Source organism: Drosophila innubila, chromosome X (genome assembly GCF_004354385.1).
Source record: "Drosophila innubila isolate TH190305 chromosome X, UK_Dinn_1.0, whole genome shotgun sequence".
Classification (NCBI taxonomy): domain Eukaryota; kingdom Metazoa; phylum Arthropoda; class Insecta; order Diptera; family Drosophilidae; genus Drosophila; species Drosophila innubila.
This window is the reverse complement of record NC_047626.1, coordinates 13,846,737-13,873,326: the sequence shown is the minus strand read 5'-3', so window position 1 is coordinate 13,873,326 and position 26,590 is coordinate 13,846,737. Positions and strand designations below refer to the sequence as shown.

At 39.6% G+C, this 26,590-nt stretch overlaps 5 protein-coding genes across 5 annotated transcripts in view; 3 read left to right on the top strand and 2 right to left on the bottom strand.

Annotated features, from left to right (window-relative positions):
- Window positions 1-12,727, top strand: part of LOC117782747 (sn1-specific diacylglycerol lipase alpha) — a 31,552-nt gene extending 18,825 nt beyond the window's left edge. The window contains exons 9-14 of the mRNA XM_034619786.1: window positions 2,373-3,039; window positions 3,947-4,051; window positions 4,128-4,255; window positions 6,005-6,028; window positions 6,814-6,946; window positions 10,307-12,727. Coding sequence (XP_034475677.1) covers window positions 2,373-3,039; window positions 3,947-4,051; window positions 4,128-4,255; window positions 6,005-6,028; window positions 6,814-6,946; window positions 10,307-12,427 — 3,178 coding nt within the window. The 3' untranslated portion in view covers window positions 12,428-12,727. The remainder of the gene's footprint in view (window positions 1-2,372; window positions 3,040-3,946; window positions 4,052-4,127; window positions 4,256-6,004; window positions 6,029-6,813; window positions 6,947-10,306) is intronic.
- Window positions 12,728-13,176: 449 nt separating this feature from the next.
- On the bottom strand, window positions 13,177-14,214 carry LOC117793498 (mucin-2-like). Its single transcript, XM_034633818.1, has 2 exons — window positions 13,791-14,214; window positions 13,177-13,712 (listed from the first exon to the last, which is right to left on the bottom strand). Exons 1-2 carry the CDS (start codon window positions 14,052-14,054, stop codon window positions 13,533-13,535), a joined length of 444 nt encoding a protein of 147 aa, XP_034489709.1. The 5' UTR covers window positions 14,055-14,214; the 3' UTR covers window positions 13,177-13,532.
- Window positions 14,215-18,541: 4,327 nt separating this feature from the next.
- On the top strand, window positions 18,542-21,473 carry LOC117793944. Its single transcript, XM_034634402.1, has 4 exons — window positions 18,542-18,709; window positions 18,768-18,989; window positions 19,063-19,368; window positions 19,453-21,473. The coding sequence occupies exons 1-4, from the start codon at window positions 18,635-18,637 to the stop codon at window positions 21,106-21,108; spliced, it is 2,259 nt and encodes a 752-aa protein (XP_034490293.1). The 5' UTR covers window positions 18,542-18,634; the 3' UTR covers window positions 21,109-21,473.
- Window positions 21,474-22,023: 550 nt separating this feature from the next.
- On the bottom strand, window positions 22,024-22,721 carry LOC117789188 (UDP-N-acetylglucosamine transferase subunit ALG14 homolog). Its single transcript, XM_034628274.1, has one exon. The coding sequence runs from the start codon at window positions 22,667-22,669 to the stop codon at window positions 22,073-22,075; it is 597 nt and encodes a 198-aa protein (XP_034484165.1). The 5' UTR covers window positions 22,670-22,721; the 3' UTR covers window positions 22,024-22,072.
- A 120-nt stretch (window positions 22,722-22,841) lies between these two features.
- Window positions 22,842-26,574, top strand: LOC117786312. Its single transcript, XM_034624503.1, has 5 exons — window positions 22,842-23,055; window positions 23,142-23,591; window positions 23,659-24,255; window positions 24,316-26,362; window positions 26,453-26,574. Exons 1-5 carry the CDS (start codon window positions 22,981-22,983, stop codon window positions 26,494-26,496), a joined length of 3,213 nt encoding a protein of 1,070 aa, XP_034480394.1. The 5' UTR covers window positions 22,842-22,980; the 3' UTR covers window positions 26,497-26,574.
- Window positions 26,575-26,590: the final 16 nt, after the last annotated feature.

Genomic DNA, 26,590 nt, shown 5'->3' with positions numbered 1-26,590 from the left:
TCATAGGGTCCCCCCTTTGAAATTTTGAAAAATTAAAATTTTAAATCTCAAGTTTTTACTTTTAATCAACTCCTTATATCGTAATTAGTATAAAACAACACTTAAAATTTGATTCTGAGGCCTTTCATTTTTTTGTAAAAAATCATGTCAAAATTAAGAAATCTTTTGACTTGTAAAGGTGCTAGGTCAGAGGCTTGAGCAACTTCGAACTATCATAACTTTGGCAAAACTAAACCGATTTTAAAGCGGAATGTCATTTTGATCATGTTTTGGCCTCTTAATTTATTCTGCATTTAAAGGTAACTAACTCGTAAGAAAAACAATTCCCACTAGATATGGGTTTAGATTTTAATACCATTTTAATGCCATAGGGTCCCCCCTTTGAAATTTTGAAAAATAAAAATTTTAAATCTAAACTTTTCACTTTTAATCAACTCCTTATAGCGTATTTAGTATAAAACAACACTTTAAATTTGATTCTGAAACGTTTAATTTTTTTGTAAAAAATCATGGTAAATCAGACAAAAATTTGAACTTGTAAAGTTGCTAAGTCAAAGATATGACTAACTTTAAACTATCATAACTTTGGCAAAACTAAACCGAGTTTGAAGCGCAAAGTCATTTTGATCATGGTTTGGCCTCTACATTTTTTCTGCATTTAAAGTTAATTAATTCTGTAAAAAAAAAAAATTTCCTCTGGATATGGGTTTTTTGTACTCAAACTTGAATTTGCCCAATCGGTCGTATATCTTAAAAATTATGGGTGTGGTGGTTTTTCGCGTAAAAAATAATTGCAGCAAAAAGATTTTCAGAAGAACGGTCTAATAAGTATCAAATCAAGGTACTTCAGAAAAAGAGGCATCTGACGAAGGCATACGAAGAAGAATCAATATAAGGATTTGGATTTTGGAGACAGAGAAATAAGAAGGGATTTCAGAAGAATGTGTGTTCAGAATTAAGGACATGGCCTCATTTGTTTCACAAGACACAAACTGTTATGTTTTGTAAACTGGCGTCACAGAGTCGCCTTCATCATCGCCGACGAAAATGAAAACCAAAAACGTCGTCTTGATCTTTCGACATAGCTAACACAATATTTATGACCACAGCAAAAACAGAAATGAATAATGCATAATCGCCTTATATGAGTTACGACACGGCGCACACTGGGGCAGGCGGCCGATATGCGTGGCAAAAATCATTTTTTTGACGAAAGCGTTTGTAAAAAGTAATAAAAGCATTCGATAGAGAAATCTCCAGAGATTACAAATCCAAAAGATTTTTGAAATCAGTTAAAAATTGTGGGCGTGACAGCCTCTCAAAGTTGACCCTTATTTCAGTGCGCGCACAAATGTGGATTTTTCCTAAAATGCAAACTTTAAAACTGATTTGATGACAAGTTATATGACCGATCTTTATGTTTTTGGTTTCATCTGAAAAGTACATTCATTTTAATTAAATGCCGTAGAATTTTGTTTCTTCACTTGTTGACCTTTCATTCCAGCGATGTTTAAAAAAGCACTAAAATTAGGCTATTTTTTGACTTTGATGGAATAGAAAAAATTGGACTGAAGGACTCGATCCCACTACCACAGGAGTCTTCGTTAATCAATTCTCTAACGAAATAACCCGGTCTTTCATGCGTCCAGCTGCGTCTGGGAGAGTTATAGGACGAAAACTGATGCAACCTCACAATAAAATGGTGTTAGAAGAGGAAGAGCGCAGTACAATTTCATACGTTTTCGTTATGCGAGGCATCATACAAGATTTATCAAAAAAACAAAATTTTTTTTTTTTTTAAATAAACGTAATTAAACTTTTTTTTATATTAAACGATGCTGTTTAAAGAATAAAAAAGATTGAAATTTATATTTCGAACAAAAAATAAATAATTTTTTTTTTTAATTTTACATGTAAAATATGCACTGAAAATATTTTTCAACTTTGACCGAAAGCCCTGAATCAACCATTAGGCCTATTACGCAGTGAAAACACTCATTTTAAAGCTTATAAAGTTTTCTATCAAATGCTTTTTAAATTTTGAAAATATCTTCACCGGTTCAAAAGATATGATTTTTGCAACGCAAAATGAGGATCTGCCCCACTGTGCGGCGCCTCGAGACGAGCTTTTGAACAACTAAAATGTTGAATAATTAAGATGTTCATTTTTGTATTATTTATTTCGCTCAATGTACACATATTAAAGTGTTCATTTTGCAATAATTGATGACTCTGAACGTTGTGTTTGTTGTAGATGTTTTTGTTGAGTTTATTTGCGAAAGACATTTTAGAAGAAAGAATTTTTTTTTCGAAGTACACAGATATTTCATATAATATGCATATGTATATAATTTATTATTTTAATTCCACAGATGCTTCGGCTGCTGTTGCGGCAGCGGAGACGATGGTGAGGTGATCCAGGACAATTGTTGCTACTGCAACTATGCGGCGCTGAAGAAGACGCTGCAACTGGGCGACATTGATATTGTTTATGCCACCTACCATGTGGATGTGGGTGAGACGCCCTTCTTTGTGGCCGTCGACTATACGCAAAAGAAGATTGTGATCAGCATACGGGGGACGCTGAGCATGAAGGATATTCTAACCGATCTGAATGCGGAGGGTGAAGTGTTGCCACTGCAGCCGCCACGTGACGATTGGTTGGGCCACAAGGGCATGGTGCAGGCAGCCATTTATATACGCAACAAGCTGCAACAGGAGAATCTCATTGAGCGGGCGTTGCAACGAAATGCGGATCGTTTGACGCACACATTTGATCTGGTCCTGGTCGGACATTCACTCGGTGCGGGAACTGCGGCGATACTGGCGATATTGCTCAAACCGGAACATCCAACGTTGCAATGCTTTAGTTATTCACCGCCCGGCGGATTGCTTAGCATGCCAGCTGTGGAGTACTCAAAATCATTTATAACATCCGTAGTCCTGGGCAAGGATGTCGTTCCACGCATTGGTCTCAATCAAATGGAGGCTCTACGTGCCGATCTCATCAATGCCATACAGCGCAGTGTTGATCCTAAGGTGCGTTTCTTTTATATATGTACATTGTACTCTTTGTCCTAGCTGACTGACTGATCCATCTTTGTGGATCGCTTCATCTGTTTTTGACACATTTTTAATATGTCGGCATCAGCCCATTTTATTTTACACAAATGTGTTTTAGATGTGCTTTAGAAAGTGAAATTTCACCATATGTGCGCCAAAGTGCACATTTAGAATTACTGCTCTGAAATCGAAATTAATGACTTTACCTCATGTATTTTTGTATAAATACGGCACTCCCAAGTGATTTCATTTGCTTGAAGCCGTTCTAGAGTTGAAGAACCTTATAAAAAAATTTGTCATTAAAAGCAGCTGTTTATTTTACAAATTATTTGCTATTTGCTTTCAACAGCTGAGTTTAAAAACTGGTGTACGAATAACCAACTGTTGTCTTCAAATTTCTAAGCCAATTAAGATAGGGAAAAATAGGTATTATTTATTAATTTTGAATTTGGAAACCCACATATTAAAAAAAAAAAAATTGTACAAAGAACCATTTAAAATTCATAGATTTGGTCTCAGTGTGTCATGAAAATTTCATTAAAATTTGAATTGAAACTTAAAAGTTAATCATAAGACAATTTACTCAGAAAGAAGTGTTCTTCTTATGAAAAAGTGTGCAAATGTGTGTTAAGAATTCTAAGGGCCTGGGCGCAGAGTATTTCGTATTCAAACAGTCTTGACTAAATCATAGTACTCATGATAGATAAATCCTAAACAGTGGCAAAATAATTGAGATAAAAATATAGCAGCGGTTTAGCTGGACTGTTCTAAGCACCGATAAGGCAGAAACCATAGCTTAATGAAACTAAGGACTATAGCTAATTATAGTACATCTTGACTGAACCTTATTTATTGACCTTACGGATGATCTGTCATCTTGCAGTGGAAGACCATCTCGTGCTCGGTCATCTGCTGTGGCTGTGGTCCCGAGCCCACGTCTGTGGTCAATATGTCCGGCCAGGATACGCACATCAATCAATATCAGGAGGTGAGCATGCACTTGGAAAACTTGATTATCATCTCTCATATTCCTCTAAATACCATCTTCCATGTATTTGTTCTAGGAACGCGGCACGGCTCGTTCCACCAGCGCACATCCTACGGACAGCTCAATAGCTTTAACATTACATCAGCCCTTATATCCGCCCGGTCGCATCATTCACATTGTGCGGCATCATCCCAAGCCAGATGAGTGAGTAAATGTGCCACCAGCTGTTGCTGTTTTCTGTTGTTTTTCATTTCTGTAATCTGTTCATATCACTTTTTCCTCGTTTTTTGTATACCCTTTTGCAGTTGGAATTTATGATTTTGTCAGGAAATATGTAACGTAACTAGGATTTTATATATTCATGGTGATGAAAATTGCTTTAAATGGATTTATTCAATTGATTATATCATATACACTTATGATTAAAATAACAAGTAAACCAGCATTATATTCATATATCAAATTCCGTATTTTTTTGTTTTTTTTTTTTGAAAAAACTTGATTCTTCAGTGAAAATACGATCACGATTTTTAAAAATTATATAGGATGTAACAAATACTCACGTATATTAAAAAAAAAAAAGATTATTGCTATTATTATTGGGAAATGCCATTTTAACAGCTACATAATGAAAATATAAATGGTTTGGAATGATAGTTTATCAATTAATTACAAATATTTAAGTTTAAAATCAAGAAATGCTGGTGCACTTAACATTGTGATCATATTTGTAGTTCTTAAAGTAATAATATCGTTTAGAAATCTGAGCATAGACTATCAAGTTTTAGATTGGTCTGTTTTGCTCCTCACTTATCCTCTTTAAATTTGATGAAAATCAGAATTAAATTAAAATAATCTGATTCCAACAATAGTTTTAATAAGAATAATGGAAAAGGGTATTTGTATTTCGGACATTTGAAGCTGTTCCTTGTTGTGTTTTTCTTTTTAACCCCGTTTTCGACGCGAGATCCGCTTGACGCACCAATACTAATTAAAAGCTGTGAATGCCCATTGTATGTCTGTGATAGAGGGTATGTGTGTGTGTGTGGATTGCGTGTGTGTATGTAAATTATCTGCTAAATGGAAGCTCAAACTGCGGCCAGACGGTCGTCTAAGTGACTCATTGACAATGACGTCAGATTTGTCCGGCTTGTGATTCGAGACTTATACATATGTATGTATGAACATAGGTAAGACTACGCACAGTGGATCCAAAGGTCTAGGTTAGCTTAGGGTTAATATTTAAAAAGAAAAATAATTATATGATAGCAGTATAGTTAATTTTTTTTTTAATAAAAATCCAAAATATAGAGAAGAATTTTTTATATATAACTATCTTCAGAGATGTTCCACTTTTCAAGTAGATATACGTAGATGTTTTAGTTTTGAATTTTACAATAATTTCTTAAGTTCATATGCCAGGTGTTCTAATAAAATTCTGTGCAAGAATTGAATATTTGAAGATTAGTTTATAATATATAGCCGAACTGTTGTACAGCGAATTAAAAATTGATCAGATTTGAAATTTGTTTTTTAAGAAGCATTTATCAACACAAACATACAGAAACTCCACTGTATCAATTCAACTACGAAAGATGGTTTGTTAGTTGAGGCTTCATAAAAAATGTAATTAAAAGTTTCAAATGCATAAAAAAGATGGTTTTGAGTGTGTAATTTTATTAGATGAACTCTCTGTATATATGTATGTACATTTTTATAAGTACATATGTCACATTTCAAATCGCTTTTACGTGCCTTCTCAAACACCAGAGTTTATGTATTTTTTTTTTTATCATGTTTTCTGTCTTATGTTCAACAAGTTTGCCCATAAAATCGTATTGCTTTGAACCAAAAAAAAAAAAAAAAAAAAAAGTAAAACAAAACATACATGTGTTTAATTGTACTTAAAAATACACGTATGACTATATAATTAATTATAAACTATTTTTTCAGGCAAAAATACGACAGTGGTTGGAGGTAGGCCCGTTGCACAGAGGAGATGAAGATCACAAATAAGAGAATGCGATTGATATATAACATATAGTATATCTATCAGAAACGAAACAACGCAACCAACTCGATCTTGTCTTATCTCTATCTTTCTCTCTCTTTCTCTCACACTCGTTCTCTCTACTCTACTCTTTCTCTCTCTCTCTCTCTTTTTCTCTTTTTTGTACATCATTCACATATATTTGCCTTAGATAGTGTGAAATTGATTTCTGAAGTTCATATTGTTTGCCAATTTGCATGATTCGAAGCATGTGGCCGCCCAGACGCCCAGACTCCCAGATTCCTTCTCCATTTCGCCCGATCCACCCCTCTCGTTGCTCGTTGACGATATAATAAATCAAATGTTTAGTTTTTTTTATCCATCATATGTGAGATTGCTGCATGTCCTCTGTCTCTCTCGCTCTCTCTCTCCCTTATCTCGCCGTTTTGGCGCCCCTTCCTTGTGCTTATCGATAAATCGATAAGTCGACTGTTTTCAATTTGTAGTAACGCTTTATCATTTCAATTTCTTCATCGTTAAATAATTAGAAACCGACCTCAAACATAATATAGAGTTTTGATTTTCTTAAGTAGCATAACACAATATATTTTTATGTATGTATGTATGTATATACTATATATATGTCTGAATATATATAGGTATATATATACATATACATAATACCGACATACCATATAGCCGAACAAAAAAAAAAAAAAAAAAGTATAAGAAAAACAACAACAAAAACAATGCCCTTACTTGTGTCTTGCAGAAATGTGCTAAAGAGTCGTGAGCCGGTCTATCAGGCAATATGGGCCGATTCAACCGATTTCGATGAGGTGCTCATATCACCTGTCATGCTGCAGGATCATATGCCCGATAAGGTTCTCGCCGCGCTCAAGAAGGTAATTTCGGATGCTGATGATGAACGTACATCGGTCAATAGTTGTTCCACAGCCAGTTGAATCACGCTTACGATCGAAGAAACTGAAATACATACGATTAATCAATAGTAATAACAATAATGATAATCATAATGATAATGATGATGATGCTCGTACTCGTACTACTTCTCGTCGTTATTTAGATACATACAATATATTTATCTATACAGATGATTGCGTATATATAAATATATGTATAGTTCTAGCTTCTATATACATAAAGCACCGATTTAGTTACGATATAACCAAATAAGTGAATGTATTTCTATTACGAGTAGTCTATTGTTAAGGCATCGAGTGTCAGTGTAACACCACAACACACCACACTATACACACACACGACCACGCCCCAGTTCGATTGATCAATCGCCCGCCCACAACAACAACACGCTTGAGACGTTTCAAACTACAATCAACAACATCCGCTTAAGGCAACGAATATCAACTTTATATTTTTGATTAACTTATATTTTGTACTTTTATTTATTAATTATGTTTTTAAGTTATTCGTTTATATAATTGTGTACCTAAATTTTCTCCCGCACAGTGTCCAAGTTCAAGTCCCATATCTTAGCCTATTGAATCATTGTTTTAGCGATTATTTTACTCTTTGACACTCAATATTCGATTTTAATTTATTTTATTGCCTATTTATTTATTGCCTAAGTACTTTTGTTAAGTGTCTATTTATCAGTAAATACCAGGGACCGCAAAGTTGAACTCAAAAAAAATTATCTAGATGATTTTTATTTTAAAAATTAATCAACTATTTTTATGTTAAATTTTTATAAAATTATAAGCGTTAAGTTCCCTGGTAAATGCTAGTTAAATTACAATTGAATTTTGCATTTCATTAAATTGTCTTTTTCGTTGTTGTTTATTTGAATGAATATACACATATACACCTATAAGAATACAATATGCATTTTTCATTTTCTTTAAAAGCTTGTGACGGGTAATAAACAGTGTAACAAGTTCTAAAGTCAACGAGTAACGAGCCAAGTTGTAATGAGCGAGTAACGAGATGGGTTTTTAAGCTGCTTTCGCGGGAAATAATTCTACGAGCTCTAAAAACAACGACTAATGAAATTATCTTTAAAGCAGCGAGTATAATAGCCACTTAGCTGAAATGGGAGCTAGTAACGAGGTGGGTTATTAAAACAGCGAGCGACGTGATAAGCTGCATTTGTAGTAAAGAGATACAATTGAAACCTAAAAGAAGGCTTTCGAATGTTCTTCTTATAACATGTGATAAGAATGCCTACTTTTGGACAACATAAGCTGCGAGTAACACAGCTTAACAACTTTAAGGCCCACTCGAATCTCGTGAAAAGAATTTCGATGGTAACTCGTTTGGTTTTTGAAACACAATTGTGTTGAATTTTTGAATTAGTTATACACTTTATTAATTAGTTATATTCATACGTTATTATTTATAGCCTTTGAAGTTCAACTTTAATTTGGTAAGTTTTTTATTTGCAAAGCTTTCAAAGTAACTACCAAACAAATACGAGTATTTGGCTCAACGGATCCCCTCCACATACATGCAAACATACCAACACACGCATATACACGCATACACACACAAACATATGTACTGTATGTAAACCAGATAGTAAACCAAATGCTGCATGGGAATGTTTGTTTGTTGTAAAGCTTTTGTACCGCTAATGTGCCCTTTTGCGATAGTTGATTTAAATAGTTTGTTAGTACATAACAAATTTAAAAAAAAATTGCAATAAAACAAAGCCCCGCCATATATATAGTTTTAGGATATAGAGACCGTTTTCAGGCCACCAAAATAAATATATTATAGAGGACTTGTGTGAGGCTTAGCTAAAGCTAGAGAGTGAAATATAGTTTAAATCCTTCCAATATATGCTTAACTTTTTCAAATAATCAATTTAATTACAAATGCTTTCTGTTTGTTTGTTGTTATTTTGCGATAATTGTGTGCGGCAAACCGATAACGATTAACAATAAATGATAACCGATAAACGACACTTGCTTGAATACTATCGATCATGAACGATGTACATAGGTCGTGTCATGTAGAGATCGTACCGTAAAGGCATGTACTACTCGCAAACGTAAAGATAACACGACAATAACTTCAACAACTTTAAAAACAACAACAATAACCATCAATACAACAACAAGAACAACTTCGACAACACAAAATACCGATACCAGGTACAGCTGCCTACTACTTAAAAGACTAATGTACAACTTTCCATATTTTGCTCTCTCGTTAACAAAAAAAAAAAAACAAATTACCAAAATATTATAAAAATATAACATACAATTCTATTAACTTCAAGTCTATATTCTGTCTCTCTCTCTCTTTCTCTGTCTGTCTCTTTTTCTCTGCCTTTCTGCTACGCTCAACCTAACCCATAGTTATGTACAATTTTGTTGTCTCATTGCCTCTCTCCCAATTGACTCTCTCTCTCTTTAAGTGTTGTCGTAATTGAAAGTTGTATGTACAACAACACATTTTATGTGTCCACACAGTGTTACCACAAACTAACAATTTAATTTCCCCCACTATACAAATCACAAATTACAATATCCTCTAATGGGTATTTTTCATGTACATACATACTAAAATACATTACTCTTTCGGCTGGCACTTAAAAAATTTCCTTTATAACGGTCTCAATCATCCACAACACTTCCACCAAGAGCTATGAATGATTTTTTTTTTTTTTTTTTTAATTGCAACTATTATTACCAAGCTTATAAGGCAGCTTAAGTCGGCCTAAATGAAATTGACCGCATTTATAAATATCTGAAAATTTTTTATTGTAATTAATTTCAATGTAAATTATAGAAATTTTTGTGATACTTTTCTGTTACTTTCTAAGGATGCAATAACTGACGACATAATTATTAACAGCTCAATAACAGGACTGTAGAAAAAATACTAATATCCTGTTAATAACAGCACATTAGCAGAAGAAACTGCGAAAGTTCAGATTTTTCATTTGCACAGAGAGCTTTAAAAAAAATGGTTGTTAGTCAAAACGATCGAATTAAGCTGCCCTATAAACTTGGTAAATGCCTAAAGCTTTCGCCATGGCCTCGTGCTGTCCCACTCACTCTCACTCTCGCACTCACACTCGCACTCGCTGTTCATTTGCTTCCTGCAGTACGTATGTACATGTGTGTGTGTACAAAGATCTGTACTATACAACTTATTCATACATACATTAACATATATGTAAATATGTACTTATTAACTGGACAACAACAAGAAGAAGAAGAAGAAGCAACTTTCAAATAAATTGATTTGTAACGTATTTCCGATTTTGTCATTAGGTTGTAACAACGAGTGGTCCACGTAAACCCCAACGCCAGACCTCTAATGCCTTCTCCACGACATCGACCGAACAGGAGCCGGAACATCAGATAGACAACGCCGACGGTGACGTCCTTCTGACAGGAAATGGAAATGGTCATCAGGAGTTGAGCTTGGAATCGCAGCATGGCAAGAGTTCCTGTACGAATCTCAGCAACTGCATCATGTTGACGCCAACGGCACAGCATAAGCTCTGCCTGGAGACATCGTTCACCAATCTGCAGCAGCAGCAGCAACAGCAGCAGCATCAGCAGCTAGAGCAACGCACCTGGATGCAACCCGGTGGCAGCAAGGCATCCTCCATAGCTGGCAGCATCTTTGGCCGCAGCCAGTTGAGCTCGACGACAACGCCGTATGACATATCAAGCGTCCTGGACGACAGCATCACAACGGTGACAACAATGCGTAAAAGTCCCTGCTCCATGCTGAGTGAGACGACAACAGTGCTGCTCAATGCCGAGCCAGGTGCAGGTGGATCGGGGGATGTGCCACGGCTCAAAGCGGTTGCATTTGACATGGCGCTGACACCACCGCCGTCAGCATCACAGTCAGCGTCACCGTTACCGTCCCTGCTCCTGCCATTCTCGGTGCAGCATCTGTCGCGTCAGCACTCGGAGAAGAAGCCACGTTCCTTGCCATTGACGCAGGCGTTGCGACGTGCCTCGGTGGCAGGTGGACAGGGTGTTGACCTGCTGCACGACGATTGGTATGGATTGGCGCCACTCGCCAGTCCCGAGACGCTCTCGGAGATCTCCAGCGTGTCATCACGCAGCAGTGTGCCCATTAGTTTGGCCAACAGCATTGAGCGTTATCTGCAGCACATGGGCGTGGCAACAGGAGCGGGAGCAGCCGGAGTCGGAGCTGGTGTGCCCAAAGTGCCGCTGGAGGACATCTTTGAGTCACAATTGCATACGCCTAAAGTGATGCGACGTGCACCCAAATTCACGGAGAATCTAGCCGGCTGTGCCGAGGATACACGTAATCTGGATCAATACAAGCGTTTAGGTCGTGTCTTTGTCACCTTTCCCCGCATCTTTCCCGGAGCCGATGCGTCCTCCTACCACCACCAACAGCAGCAGCTACAGCAACAACTACAACATGGTTTGGACTCCAATTCGAGTGATGACAGCTTCGAGTCGGCACACAGCTTGCAGCGTCTCCAGTTGCCATCCACAGTGGCATGCGGTGCCAGCTCCAAGTCGGCTGATCAGTTGGATGAAACACACAGCACGTTGCCAGTTCCCGTCAAGAAGTTAACTTTCAGCGATAGCAATATTCTGGCCGACTCCGAGGATCATTGTCTGCGCATCTGCCCGCACTGTCCATGTCGTCGATCCGACGGACGTGACTGTTGTATGCGTTCCGAGCACGATCATCAGCAATGTGCCGCCTTCGGGGAGCAGGTGTCGGGGTCGGCGACGGTCGGCTCCACAGATACCAACAGTAGCTTCTATAGCGCCAATTCGAGCGCATCGCTGGAACTGTTTGCCACACCAGGACGGCAGATGCACCATCTAAAGCTGAATGGTGGCCATCTTCTCGATGAGATACTCATACGTCCCGGCGTGCTCGAGTCACATTTTCCCGTTTTCAGCGGTGCTGCCCTTGGATCGGCAGCTGGAGCTGATGGTGATCCGCCGGAGACGCCGGCAATTGTGGCGCCAGCATCGCCATCACCATCGCCAATGAGTAACGGCGGCGGCGGCGGAAAGCGTCCGGATGTGGTTGGCGGGCGTGTGCGCAAACGTCTGTCCTCCGAGGAGTTTGTATTCACGCGCACTGAGGATCTTTCCCATCTAGTACAAATCGGTGATAGAAGCGCTTACGGACAAGGACACGGACACGGCTCGCCGTCCGGCCGTAAGCAGCGACGAGGCTGCTGTGTATATCCCGCTGGCAACAATATACGCATTGGCAACACCGATGTCGATGCAGTCGCTCCAGCTTCAGGTCCATCTGCCTCCCCCTCGTCCATTAGCAAATTTTCCCGCGCTCGCGTCGCTGCCTCGGCGTCAGCAAAAGCAGCGGCCGCGACAGCGGCAGCGGCATCAGCTGCTTTAAATAACGAAAGTAATGTTTAATAATAAATATACATATGTATGTACATATATGTAAGAGTAGTTGAATGCAGTACCTAAGCAACCGCAACCAAAAATTTATTGTATTGTCTTTGCGTTTTACACACAATAACAACAGCAACAAGAAATGAAACTAACATACTGAAAACAACAACAATTTAGCGTGTCAACATTGAAATAAATGCAAATTATTTACATATATTTTTTTGTGCAGCCAGCTGACCAATTCAGATGCAGCCCTAACGCAGCAAAAATTTTAATAAAATGTTTTAAATAAAGAAAAAAAACGTTACGAAAAATCAAGCGTCTAACTGATATTTAACAAATAATCGATAAGTTTATTTCATTGAATTTATAAAAACTGCCGACTTTCGATATATTTAATACTGAGCTAGATAAATATTTAACCATATCGATATTTTAAATACTAAAAAAATACTTCAATAGTAGATCATTAAAAAAAAATGGCCACACTGCCATTTAAGTATTTCGTCAGCATAAAATACTCGAAACATTTTACAGCACTGTCGCAAAGTTTTTTCAACGTACTTTTTGTTTTGAATAATCTGTTTAAAACTTTACCTAAAATCAGGCAAATTTGTACACCCAAAACTCAACACGAATGGATAAAAAATACAGATTTACAGGCAAGCGCCATACAGCGCTCATAGTTTGCAGGAAATTTTTTTTGTAATTGGTTTTACTTTTTATTTTTTAATTAAAATCTCATGGGTTTAATATAAGTCTTACAATTAAAAAAACATTAATTTGATATAATAAAATGTATGGGGTAATTGCAAATACATACTAGCCAACTAATAATAACCGAAACTTTAACTCAAAAAAAAAAAAAACAAATATATACAAAATATTTTTGTTTATAAGCAGTTGAATTTTAACGTACATACGAAATGGAAAACTGAGGTGGTGGTGTCAATTAATGTGGAATGTACGATAAACAAGAGTGACTTTCATATGAAACAAACGAAGCCAGTGTCTGTAAATATAATATGAGAGGCATGCAAAGTGAGGAGAATTTGTTTATTGGTGTAGTGAGAAACTGAGAAATCCCCTCGCCTCATGCATGTATGTATGTATATATGGCAATCTAATCCTTGTGGCGTTTCTGATTTGGCGCCGGCAAGGGCGGAAAGTTAGCCGTATATAGATTGGAATCGGTGCAAACTGGCGCCGTCATTTGACGCTGATTCTGGCTCTGCAGTGATTCTGGTGGTGTTGGTGTTGTCGATGGTGGTGTTGTTGTTGTTGTTGTTGCTTGCATTGAATACTAAGAGAAGAAAAGGTGAAAAGGAAACAAGTTAAATTGTGTTGAATTCACAATGACTCCATAATGATCTGAACCCACCAGCGACATTGGTGTTGTTTGCCAAGTGTTAAAGTGTCCATTGCTGGCGTACATGTCGCTGGTTGGTGGTGTCGGTGGTCGTGTTGCTGCTGGTTGTGATGTTGCTGGCGTAACCGCTTGTGACATTATTGCTCCGGATGATGGATACAAACTGCGCCGATATCTACGGCCCATGGGCATCTCAAAGAATCGTTCGCCATGGATTGCATACATTTGTGCGGCATCCAAATCCTCCTGTGACATATTTAACATGGATACGTCCATGTTGCCAATGTTGTTGTTGCTATTATTGTTGTTGCTGCTGCTGCTAGTGCAGTTGATATGTGTGCTATTGCTGTTGGCGTTGCGTGCATTGCAGATGCAATGTTTGCAGTATTTGCGTGTCGCATTGTTGTTGAAGCCGTTGCCCTTGTAGTAGCGGGCTGGATAGAAATGTGCACGTGGCTTGGGCTGCCTATATTGCTGCCACTGCCATTGCTGTGGCGGTGGCGGCGGAGGCGTTAGCTGTTGCTGATGTTGCTGTGTTTGTTGCTGTTGTTGAGTTGCATAATTGTAGCGCAAGTGTTGCAATTGTTGCTGTGTTTGTTGCTGCTGCTGCTGTGGTTGTTGTTGTTGCTGCTGCTGCTGTTGTACCTGTTGCAGGGGTTGTTGCTGCTGCTGTTGTTGTTGATACTGCAAGCCATTGTTGGCAATGCGAGCATTGTAATTAAGAAAGTTGCGATTCATATAACGTGAAGTGTTGCTGTTGTTGCGTATGTAATGATTGCCATGACCAGATGTTGCTGTTGCTGTGGCTGCTATTGGCAACTGTTGTCCATGTTGCGAATAGTCCAGCAATACTGTCGGCATATAGTAGCCATATAGTTGCGAAGCAGCTAATACAGCTTGACTACGCTGATTCCAGCTGGATTCTGGCGATGACAATTGTTGCTGCTGCTGCTGTTGTTGTTGTTGGTGTTGTTGCTGCTGCAGTTGCAACTGTGGCTCGGTAACGCTCCAAATGCTGCCGCTTTGATTGTTGCCCCAATTGGCCCAATTATCGCTGCTGTCTTCCCATTGTCTGTGACGCTTCCAAATGCATTTGATGCTTTCTACAATACTATTGGGATTTGAAACGTGATCATGTTGCTGGCGTTGATGCAACCAAGGCTGCCACATGTCAGCAGCAACTGGACGCCAATGTGAGTCGAGCTGCAGCTGTTGTTGTTGTTGTTCAGGTTGCTGCTGTTGCTGTTCACGTTGCTGCTGCTGCTGCTGTTCAGGCTGCTGTTGCTGCTGCGGCTGTTCAGGCTGTGATTGTTCTTGGGCGTTTCGAAACTTTGTCTCATATCCAATGGGCTTCACACTGCCCTCCGGCATTGCATCAGCAGCAGCAGCAACAATTCTTCCCTCCTCGTTGTTTAGGTAATTGATCTGATAGGGATTTGGCCAGAATTCATAGGATGGTATATTGCCAACTGTGCTGGGACTGCCTGTAATTAACGGCCCAAATGCAGTATTCTGTAACATGGCCAATGTCAAGTTGGCCAATTCCGTGTATGGAGTATTGATGGCAAATCGTGTCAACAGCTCATTAACCGATTCCTCCGTCACGTTCGCGTTCACGTTCACGTTCTCGTTCTCCTCTACAGCTCGATCATCCGATGATGATGATATATCCGTTGACGTTAAGTCCTGAATACTATCCGTACTTGTGGGCGAACTACTTGACATGGATGGCTCTGTTTTTGATGCTATCTCCTCCTGATCCCCAGCATACGATACGCTGGCATACGATACGGTTGATGGTGATATTTCCGGCGTACTTGTCGTCTTCAAGCGCTGTCCAATCTTTTCGCTCAGCTGCTCAAAGTCCATAAAGTTACCCAAAGTTAGTGGCTCATTTCGATGATAATAACACTCCAGATCGCGATCAATGGGCGGTAAATTGAAAGCTCCAAAGCAAAAGTGATTGCGACGATTATCTGCGAAATTAAGAGAATCTTGTCAAAAATGTAGGAACATATTTTTGATAAAAAAAAAAACAATAATTAATGTAAAACAAAAATTTATTTGTAAAATATATATTCGGAGGTGTCACAGAAATTTCTTCCAATCAAGTTTCCTTTGAAAACCATTATTTTTTTGAAGCTCTTACACCAGTATTGAGATAGTTTTTGAATTTGGTCAATAAAAACTTACTCCTTTGCTTAATCCGTGTCAAGTGACCGAAAAATTAAATGCCTACTTTTCTGTGTCACTTGATATTAAAATAGGGTTTTGAAAGTGATTAAAAAAAATTTTGCAATATCAAAAGATATCAAAATAAAAACCAATTAAAAAACTACCAAAAATTTCAAAAAATACCAAGCAAAGCACAAAACCAACCAAAGATGTATTTAAGTTTTTTTTAATTACATACAGTTTTTAATAGCTTTGGTATTTTTTTTTTATATGAATTTGTACTATATGAATTGCAAAATTATAAAAAAAAGCTTTAGCAGACATCCAGGTTTAAAAAGACAATTTGTCTTGAAAACAACAAATTTTGTAAAAAAATTGATAACTAATTTTAAAACATTACTGTTCCGTTACACAATATTCGATCGGCAACTCAATAAGATTGCTAAGTCTCTTTTATCCCGTTGACTTATTTACTAGCTTCCATTTGCTATAAGATGAAAGAGCAATAACCGAGCCTGCTATTTATAGAACACACATATTTTCTCTCTATATACGTGTGTCGGCTGCGACGCCGGCAGAATTTGGCATTGCAACCACGTTATTTGCCATTACAAACTTTGGATACCACTGGCCTAAATCAACGTAAGGAATAAAATGAAGGATTTCCGAATGATTAATTCAAAATTCTCGAATAAGCTTTTCATTTGATTAATCTTCTTCATATAAAACAGCAGCCTATTGACTGGTTAATTTGTTTTTCATGCTTTTTTAAGTTTATTCTCTGATTAGGATATTCCAAATTAGCTGTATACGAGTATATTGCTAGTCGCCTTTCGCACCCTTCGCGCTGCTTTCGTCACTAGCGCGAACTGCCGTCCGCAGTGATAATGTTAAAACCATGCAGGGGAATCAAAAGCCAGTAAAATTATACGAAGTGCCTTAAATTCCGATTGTAGTTGTTAAATTATGAGGTCGATTGATTCCAAAAAGGAATGCGAAATTTATCAGCCTGTTATATTTAAACTTTCATTAATTGGGTAAGTGCGAGTGAGAGATCGAACTATAAAGTTATATGCTGGGGAAAGCCACCCCCTTCTACCCCTCCTTTGGACACCCCTTGTCTGGACCGTGCATTTACATATATGTACATATGCACATTTGATTTGAGCCAATTGTATGATGGTATGTGTGTAGGTATGCAAAAAGAATTATTACGTTGTCTCAAGCTTAAGCGAAGGCTTTTGTTTACAAATGTGTTGCACATTTGTTTAAAAATAGTTGGTAATCATATTTGTTTATGCGTCGGCATTTGATTCGTGGCGACGCCAGACGGACGGACAGTTACTCACCGCATGACGTTGTTGTCCCTTGTTGCAGTTGTTGTTGCTGTTGTTGTTGTTGTTGTGGTTGTTGCTGCTGTGGATGTTGCAAATGTTGTTGTTGTTGCTGTTGGGGCTGCTGCAGTTTTGGCTTAAAGGTACCTTTGGCAGTGACCTTATTAAGAATTGACAACTGTGCAGATATTTAGATTTGTTGAGCATATTGGATCCAATAGAAAAGATAGCTCACCTTTTTATCAGACGATGTTGTCTCCAAATGGTCGCTCTCTACTTCACAATCCGCATTTTCGCTATCCGTGTCGGTTGGATAATAAGTTTGTCCGATTCTATTCAATAGTTGTACCTTCTTTCTTTTGCGCTGTCGCTTCGTCAAATATTTCATTTTCGTAATGATTTGCAACAATTAAGGCTCAGACGATTATATTCGAGGGTCACAATAACAAATGCCATGTGCATAGACTGTATTTGAGATTTTATGATCCGAATTTCGACAAGAAAATAAAATACTACTATATAATATCATATATGACATACTTCAAAAAATTTGGGATGGGAAATAAAAAATACTGGTATGGTATTTCGTTAGCCCATTTTACATGGTCAACTTAATATTGAGTGTAGTGATCAACTGCGTGAAGCGCTCAATTTAAAATCCTTCCAGTGACCAAAAACGCAATAAATTAAAGCCCATCAGCAGTTGATGCTGCCAGACTGTCGACACTTTCGCGCTAGCGCTATCGTACTGTTGGCAACCAACACTGCCATTTTGAGGTTTTCAAAGACTTTTTAAGTAAAAAAAACATTAAAGTCATAAAATTTCCTTTGTGTTTTGAGTGCATTTATGCCTAACCTATTTTATAAATTTTTTTTAAATGTTTCCTTTATCATTTCTTTGTATATGTATTTTCAAATCTGTCCCTTTTTAACGGTCATCTTGTTTTAATGGTATTTTTATTCGATAGATATCGAGTAACATTGGTCATCTATCAAGAGTATGTATTAAAAACAGTAAGCAGCTGATTGAGTAAAGCCACTAAGCGAGTAAAACCGCGCATAAATGGTTTCAATCAAAAGTGAAGTAAAGCTCAATCAAAATTTGAAAAGTAATTTCATATGACAGTCTGTATAGAAATAAAAAAGAAGTTGGTAAGCTTTTCAAATGCAGTATTTGAAATACTTATGTCAATATACTAGACTTTATGATTTCATTTTATCGATAAGATATCAACAGAAAACAGCTGTGAAGTTAAATATCGAAAACCGCGAATCCATCAATAGTTTTAAAGCGTTGCTGCATTTCTTTCATCGCGCTCTTAGAATTGTGATTGGAATTTCAGTAAAATGTCGGATGATCCGGACTATTTATATGCGCTAAAGCTGCAGCAGCAATTGGATGCTGAAATGTCAAATGGCAATGTAAGCAACAAAAGGAACAACGCAATTGTAAATCTAATCCTATCCTGAATTTTCACAGGCGAACAACGCACCACAGAGTGAGGAGCACAGTGACTATGAATTGGCGCTAATGTTGCAGAATGAAATGATCAACGACAGTACAGATGGCAATGGCAATGGAGATGTAGATGATTCAATTGAAAATGTCAGTATCCGGGCTCTCGATATGACCCACAACAACAACACAAACAAGAACAAAAACAACAGCGACAACATAACTCTGGTCAAGGAGCTGGAACGTGTAAGAACTTCATTGTTATCTATCTAAATGTGGTTTGCTCAATCAACTCTGTGTATTTACAATTTACGTGCAGCGCAATGGGATAAATAAACAAACATCGAGCTTTGACACGTATCTGGATCAGACACAGAATTTGGTTCATCCGGAATGGGAGCTGGTCGATCCCACTCCAGATATATACGCAATGTTCGTGCGCTTCGATGAAAAGTTCTTCCAGCATCGTCTGGGCGCTGTCTCTGTGGAATGGAGCAAACGCATGTATTCATGCGCTGGCATTTGCTATCAGCGTGGCAACAGATTCGTCAAGGAGATCATAATCCGTCTCAGTGAGCCATTGTTAAAACTGCGGCCACGCAAGGATCTGGTCGAGACTCTGCTGGTAAGTCAACAACATCTATATCTATAGTATACTTTTCTGTCAGTCGATCAGTTAGATGAATTGCCTTTATTGATTTCATTGCAGCACGAGATGATACATGCGTATTGTTTTGTCCTCAATATACGCGAGGGTAACGGTGGGCACGGTCCCAACTTTAAGCGCATTATGGGAACCATTAACAAGGTGGCGGGTACAAATATCACAGTCTATCATTCCTTTCACGATGAGGTTAATGCCTACAAGACGCATATTTGGCGCTGCAATGGCATCTGCCAACACCATAATCCATTCCAGGGCTGGGTGAAGCGCACCTCGAATCGGGCTCCTGGTCCCAGCGATCAATGGTGGGCCAAACATCAGAGTGAATGTGGCGGCATTTTTGAAAAGAAGAGCGAGCCACAGAAGCCGTCAGCCGTCAAACCGGACACACAAGCCAAGGTCAAGTCAAAACAGCAGTCCGCATCTGGAGGTGGCGGAGGTGACATACGCAACTATTTTGAAAAGCCCAAGCTGCCAAGGAAAACGGTGCCAAATATAATGTCAACTGGCAATGTGGTAAGCGCTCTGCCGCCCACCTCCTATCCAGGCACATCCAGCAAACCTTTTGAGGGACTGCAGACACGCGACAACAAAAGACGCAAGCATAACGAACCCAATAAAATCTTTGGCTTCAAAGATTTGACCGGTGACAATAGCAGCGATGGCGATGAGGATCAACGTAAACCACGAGACGATCAACAGGCTAATGGAATGCAAGGTCCTGGCTACAGTCTGACAAATGGCAAGGACAGAAGCTCCTTCCACAATATGTCGGATGCCAACAAACGGAATCACTTGCGTGACATGTGGGCAAATCGTTATAGCAAAGACAATGAAAAGACTGAGGCCAAGAAGCAGCCAGAGGAAAGCCGAAAGCGTCGTCTGTCCTCCGCCAATGACATAGTGTCCTGGGAAAACTATGATGATGATGTTATGGTACGCGATGTGGTTGTGCCTATAATTAACATTTCCGATAGTGAGGACGATACCGAGACAACTGATACAAGGAAAACTGAACGACCAAAAGCCAACCATCCAAGCAGCCAAGAGCTTACAACTATGATTAAACGTGAGATCATGGAGGATGAATCAATTTACGAAGACGATGACATTATGATGATTGACGATGAGTATGATGCGGATGTTGATAACTTGACAGCCGCTTCTGAGCTCGCTGATCAGTCCATCATTGATGATCTCTTTGGGGAGGATACGCTCCTAAAGGAATTCCAGCGTGAAAATGATGTGGTGCCTTGTGGCTCACGTAATCTACCTGATGCTGGCAATGATATAACAACCTGTCCCATTTGCTTTGACAAAATGAAACGTTCCGAATTTGCAAACCATTTGGAGGGATGCAATATCATCATTCGAGTACCGCCGCCATCGATGAAGGGAAGGACAAACCTGCCCCCCACCAGCAATGCCATTAACAAAGGCAAACCAATTAAGCGCAAAAGGAACAAATCGAATCAGAAACAGATTCTAAAGAGCTCTGGTTACACCGATTCAGAAATTGCCGCACTGAATCTCAGCTCGTCCAGTGACTCGACTCCCAGCACAAGCGATGAAACTACGCCTCGTCAAATGCGTCAACGTAGCTTGCATAAAAATACTGTACAGTGTCCCAAATGTGGCCAAGAATTGCTTGGACACCAATTGGAGGCACATCGCAAGATTTGCAAACGCGGAAAGCGCTGAAAAGAGACAAAAAAATTCCCTTTGTTACAAGGACTTACATTTAAGTTGCCAATGTTACAACGACTTGCATTTAAATTCGAATAGTATTACAGATTGCCATCTAGTTGAATGTCCAATCAATTTTTGTGTTTTTGAATTATTACTGTGAAATTTATGTTTTTATTTATGTTATTACAGTTCAAATTCGAATATGTAACCGAAAAACTACCAAATTCATTTTTTTTTATTAATTATTAATGTTCAAAATAGTGGATTTCCAAACAGCTGTCGAAGAAATTTTCGTTCCTTTAGCATGTAATTTCCTACATTTGGTCCAGCGACAGAAAGATCAGTTATAAAAATCTATTAAATATATTTTATTATATTATATGAAAATGTATTTTTTAAAGGATAAAAAAGCGTAAAGTAAAATTTATATGAACTTATTGCATAAAATACACCAATTTATAGTTTTGTTGAAAGTTCTAAAAATATGTTAGACAAATGAAATCTTGTGACATTTCGTTTGCTCTTTTTTAATAGCTATCTGTACAGATTTGTGGGAGACACCTGTCTTAAAATGTCTCTTTGTTTTTACAAGATTTTAGTAATCTAAAAAATAATTGCAGTATTTTAATGCTAACTCATTGAAAGAAAACAAGTGGGCGGCTATAGTCGAGCACGCTCGCAGTAGGATACCCTGTGCCCAGGTACAAGTTTTAAGTCAAGATCTTATAGTCACTGAGATCGACGCGTTTAAACAGACAGACAGACGGACATGGCTAAATCGACTCGTCTGTTGATACTGATCAAGAATATATATACTTGATGGGCCTCCTTTTGCCTGTTACATACATTCTGCCGAACACATAATACCCTTTTTTGCCCATTCTTAATGGGCACAGGGTATACAAACTATGAATTTTGGGGACAACATTATTATGTACACACATATTTACATTCTTTATTAATTTACTCATTTACTTTATAATATCCTGCCGAAATAGCGAAGATTGGGTTTGTGGGCATAGCGTGTGGCAAGGGCCGGCCAATGTACCACAAACATATCGGCCAGTGGCAGCAACAGGCGTCCGCTCAGCGATAATGTCTCGACGCGACAATAGCTCTCGACAAAGACAATCTTGGTGTGGGCGGGCAGTCGGCCCAGTAGACGCCAAAGGTATGCGGCGTAGCAGAAGGGCACACAGGTGCCGGGGCCATTGCAGAGCACCAATTGCGGCTTGTCGCGCCAAACGAGCCAACAGCTCCACAGCAGTGCCCATAGCGTGCTAAATATGGTGCTCAGCCAGTTTTGGCCAACGCTCCGACTGCGCGGCACACTAATGTATTGCACATCTATGTCCATTGTCCATGCGGGCAATGTGGCGCTCAGTTGATCCCGTGAGGTGACATCGCTGTTGGCCACAATGTAACGTATTGGTTGGTAATTCTCACCAACGCTCGGTTGCAGCAGTAGCGCTTGATTGATTTTACACATTTCGGCTGTGTGGCCACCAGAGCCAAGTATTACATAGGTTGGATATTTAGTTTTGGTTTCGGGTGTTGTTGGTCCATTGTTCATATTTGTCGCTCTTACAAATATTAAGTAATTTGCAAATTAACTTTTGTTTACGTTTTTAGCAGAACATCTGGCAACGCTTTTAGATAGAATCTGGTTGCACTAGCGGCACTTTGCATTTGCATCAGAAATTGCCAAGTCTGGCTACGAATGACATTTGCTAATTGCAATTATCTGGCAACATTGTTTCATGACCAATTTAAACGAAATTCATTCAAAGCTAGACATTTGTTGCTAATTTTGTGTTTTTGAGTTTAATGTGTTCAACTTTTTCGGTCGAGGCTAGCGGCACCCACATCGCCACGGTATAAAGAATGTCGGAGGATCCACGCAATGAAGCTGTTGCGCGAAATGTGGAAAAACTCATAAAGTGCTTAACTGGCGACAGCGTAAGTCAAATAATTGTAATATTTGTAGAATACCAAAACAATGCTAATTTCAATGCCCTTGCATTTCATTCTGTGTGCCCGGGCAGTTGACAGCGGGAGAGAGACGAACGCAGGAGCAGCAAGCAATACACAAAATACGCCACCATCGATATCTGAGCACCAACGGTCATGCAGTTCGGCGATCCATCAACAATATGATTGAACGCTTTTATTATGAGGCCATGGATGACCATGCGGATGCTGTGCGCATGCTAACTACAATGATAATGGAGCATGCCGGCTGGAATGGTCACTATGAGGTGGACATACAATATTCAGTGCTTGATTTTATGTTCAGCATGACATATGAGCCGGTACAGAACGTGCGACGCAACTTGATTGCAATGGAGCAGCGTGTGCTGGCCATAAGGAATGCAATTGAGGCGACGACCACTCAACCAGACGCCAATGAATCGGACACAAATTGGGTAGCTTTGCTAAGCGATCATATCATTGATAGAACCAGTCAAAGCTTGGACAGCGACAGCAGTTTGAGTGTAGGTTATTACATGATTTAATACACTTCATCCTTACCGTCCCCTTTAAATTCCAATTTGATCTAAGGAATGGTCCGATGCGAGTGACAATGATGAGTACTTAATTCCGGATTTGGATGTAGAACCCATGAGCAGTTTGCAAAATAAACAGATTGTCAAACGCTCCAATACCTTTGACTCCAGCAGCAGCAATCCCAGCCTCACAACAATGGGTCTATGCAGGAAATACAATGGGAAAGCGGATACCGATTCGTTGTCGTTGAGCGGCTTCTATAGTTCTCGATACAGCTTGAGCAGACAGCCAGAATTGACAGCTTTGGAGCCACCACAACCACAGACGCAGTACAGAAAGGCCGTCTTTGATCCAGACAGCTTGTCCACAGTGGTTCACTCGCATTGGTGGCGACAGGATTTCGATTTCTATGCGGAGACACCAAATAGCGAACCAGGCTCAAACTTTGCCATTGCCTATGTGCAGCACATGAATAGAGAGACGCGCAGAATAATAAAGTATCCGCTGCCCAAGACCACTAGTGAGAGCAACTTGGTGCGCGAGATCATCTTGATGTTCTTTGCACCCGCTAGCTGTTGCTTCTTTGAGGTACAGCCAGATGAAAAGCTGATCAGCGTACGCAAAAATATATCGATTAGCACCGTCACTAGTGTAAGTAAATCAATTCTCAGTTGAATTCTCAATCCATTTATAATCTTACACCCTTCACAGAAGACGCTTAAGCATGTGCTGGAGGGAGAGGTGCTGCCGGCGCTGCAGGCGATGCAACAGTTGCGTCGGATTATCAATGATCTGACGCTGCCCACCAGCGATGAGCCGACGACTGGCACTTTGAAATGCTTTGCCTGGGGACTGCGTGATCTCATTAATCCCGTTCAAGACAGTCTGATAGATTTTGAGCGTCGACTGCTTGATAAAGCTGATGGCAAAGAGGATAACGACGATTCGAGCACAACTCTGATATGTTTTCTGCGGCACATGGAGAAGAAATTCCAGCGTTTGCTGCTCCTTAAATCGCTGGCAACTTGTGCAATTATCAAAGGCCCGCCGCATCTGAGAAGCGCATATTTGTTGTCTCAGATTTACAAGCACACCATGATCAATGTTGACCATCAGAAGTTGGCCACAGCTCTGCTGCTTGTTTCGATGAGGCGTTACTGCAGCATCATGGATAATTGGTGGCAACACGCCGAGTTCGATGATTGGCACAATGAATTCATTGTCGAGTGCTTGCCCGCAAATGATGCCTACTACGGGCAACGCATACACGAACGCTTGCCGCGCTCGGATATCGATGATAATGGTGATCCGCATCCCCATCTGGACATTATAAAAGAGCTGCGTAGCTGTACGTTTTATCAGCTCATTTTGGAGCACGCTCTAGAGGCGGGTGAAACGCAGGATCTGTTGGCCAGTGTGCATTTGCTGGGCGATTTGGTTTTAAAATGCAAGAATGTCGGAACCTTGTACACCGATCTCACCAAGCAGCTCCTTGAAGAGTTGAAGTGCGAGCCAAATTCTGTCAGCGTCGTAAGGCAAGATAGTCAGCCGCTTAGGGAGTACAATGCACTAGTTCTGGAGACTACATCTCGTCTGGGCGATCCCGAGCTAATGAGCATATTTACCCAGCACATCAGGCACGCGCAGGAGGAGCAACAGCAACAGGAACAACAGAAGCTACCAACGCTGTCTTCGCATCTGCTGGACATATTGGATAGCTTAAAACAAAGTACTATTGTACAGCAACCACATGTGATACCACGTTCCTTGATCAAGTTGCTCTGGAAACGTTATGAGATTGCCAACATCCATGTAATGCGTTGGTATCGCGAAGAGCTCAAGTTGACGCATCATTTGCGCTTTCTGCGTCATATAATGCTGCTGGAGGCGGATTATTTGGTGTACCCATTCTATACAAATCTGTTTCGCCAGATCGAGGGATACGAGGACTGGGCACGCTGTTCGTTGCTCACGTTGGAGCTATACGATCTACTTGAGCCACATTATGGACACATGGCTAATCAGCTGGAGGTGAAACTCGTCTCGCTGGTGTGGTCGCAATCGAGTAAAATCTTCGAGGCGCTGGATGCCATCGAGTTTGAGTATTCAATGCCACCGCCGCTGCAGAGCATCATTACCAAGCCGCAGATGGTACAATATAATGGTATTTGGCGCATCGTTCTCAAAGTCAAGTGGGCCGCCTGGAAACTGGAAAATATGCGTTTTCTACGGCGTATTAACAGGGATGCCTTTGCACCAATGGATCTCATTGGTCTGACACTGCGTCGCCTGGAGATTCTACGCTTCTGGCTCATCACATTGATCAACAGCCTGCATTCGCATCTCTGCACCCAAGTGATGCAATCCTTGGGCGGACAATTCGAGCGGCAACTGATGAAGACGAAAAACATTCGGGAATTGCGGAACATGCACAGCGATTATATGAAAGCGTTGTGCAAACATTGTCTGCTTGAACCGGAGCTTGAAGGCATTCGGTATGCCTTGGATCAAATATTTCATTTAATCTTTGTGCTCGACATGGAATGGAACTTCTGTCCCAGCTTTCTAAACGAATCTCATGCACTTAGCGTCGATTTGGCCAGTGATGCGTCCAGTAGTGATAGCTCCGATCGTGAAAAGGCCTTGGAATTCCTCGCACTCAATCAGATTGAAGAGCTTGAACGCACCTACATTCGTTGCCATAGAATGCTAGCTGATATACTTAAAGGGCTTGTCTATAAAGATGATCACAAGTTCTGTACGTTACGAAATACTTTTTATTTTAAATTTAAATCAAGTTCCTAATCTATTTCTCCCTTTCTATCTCTCTCTCTCTCTCTAATTGCAGTAATCCCCTTGGAGGTGGCTATAAATGCAAGTGCGCCCCATTAAGACATGAAATTCCACTTAATATAATTATTAAATTTTTATAAATTTAAATTGCAAATTTGTTGAATATATTTATGAAAAGAATTTAAATAACATA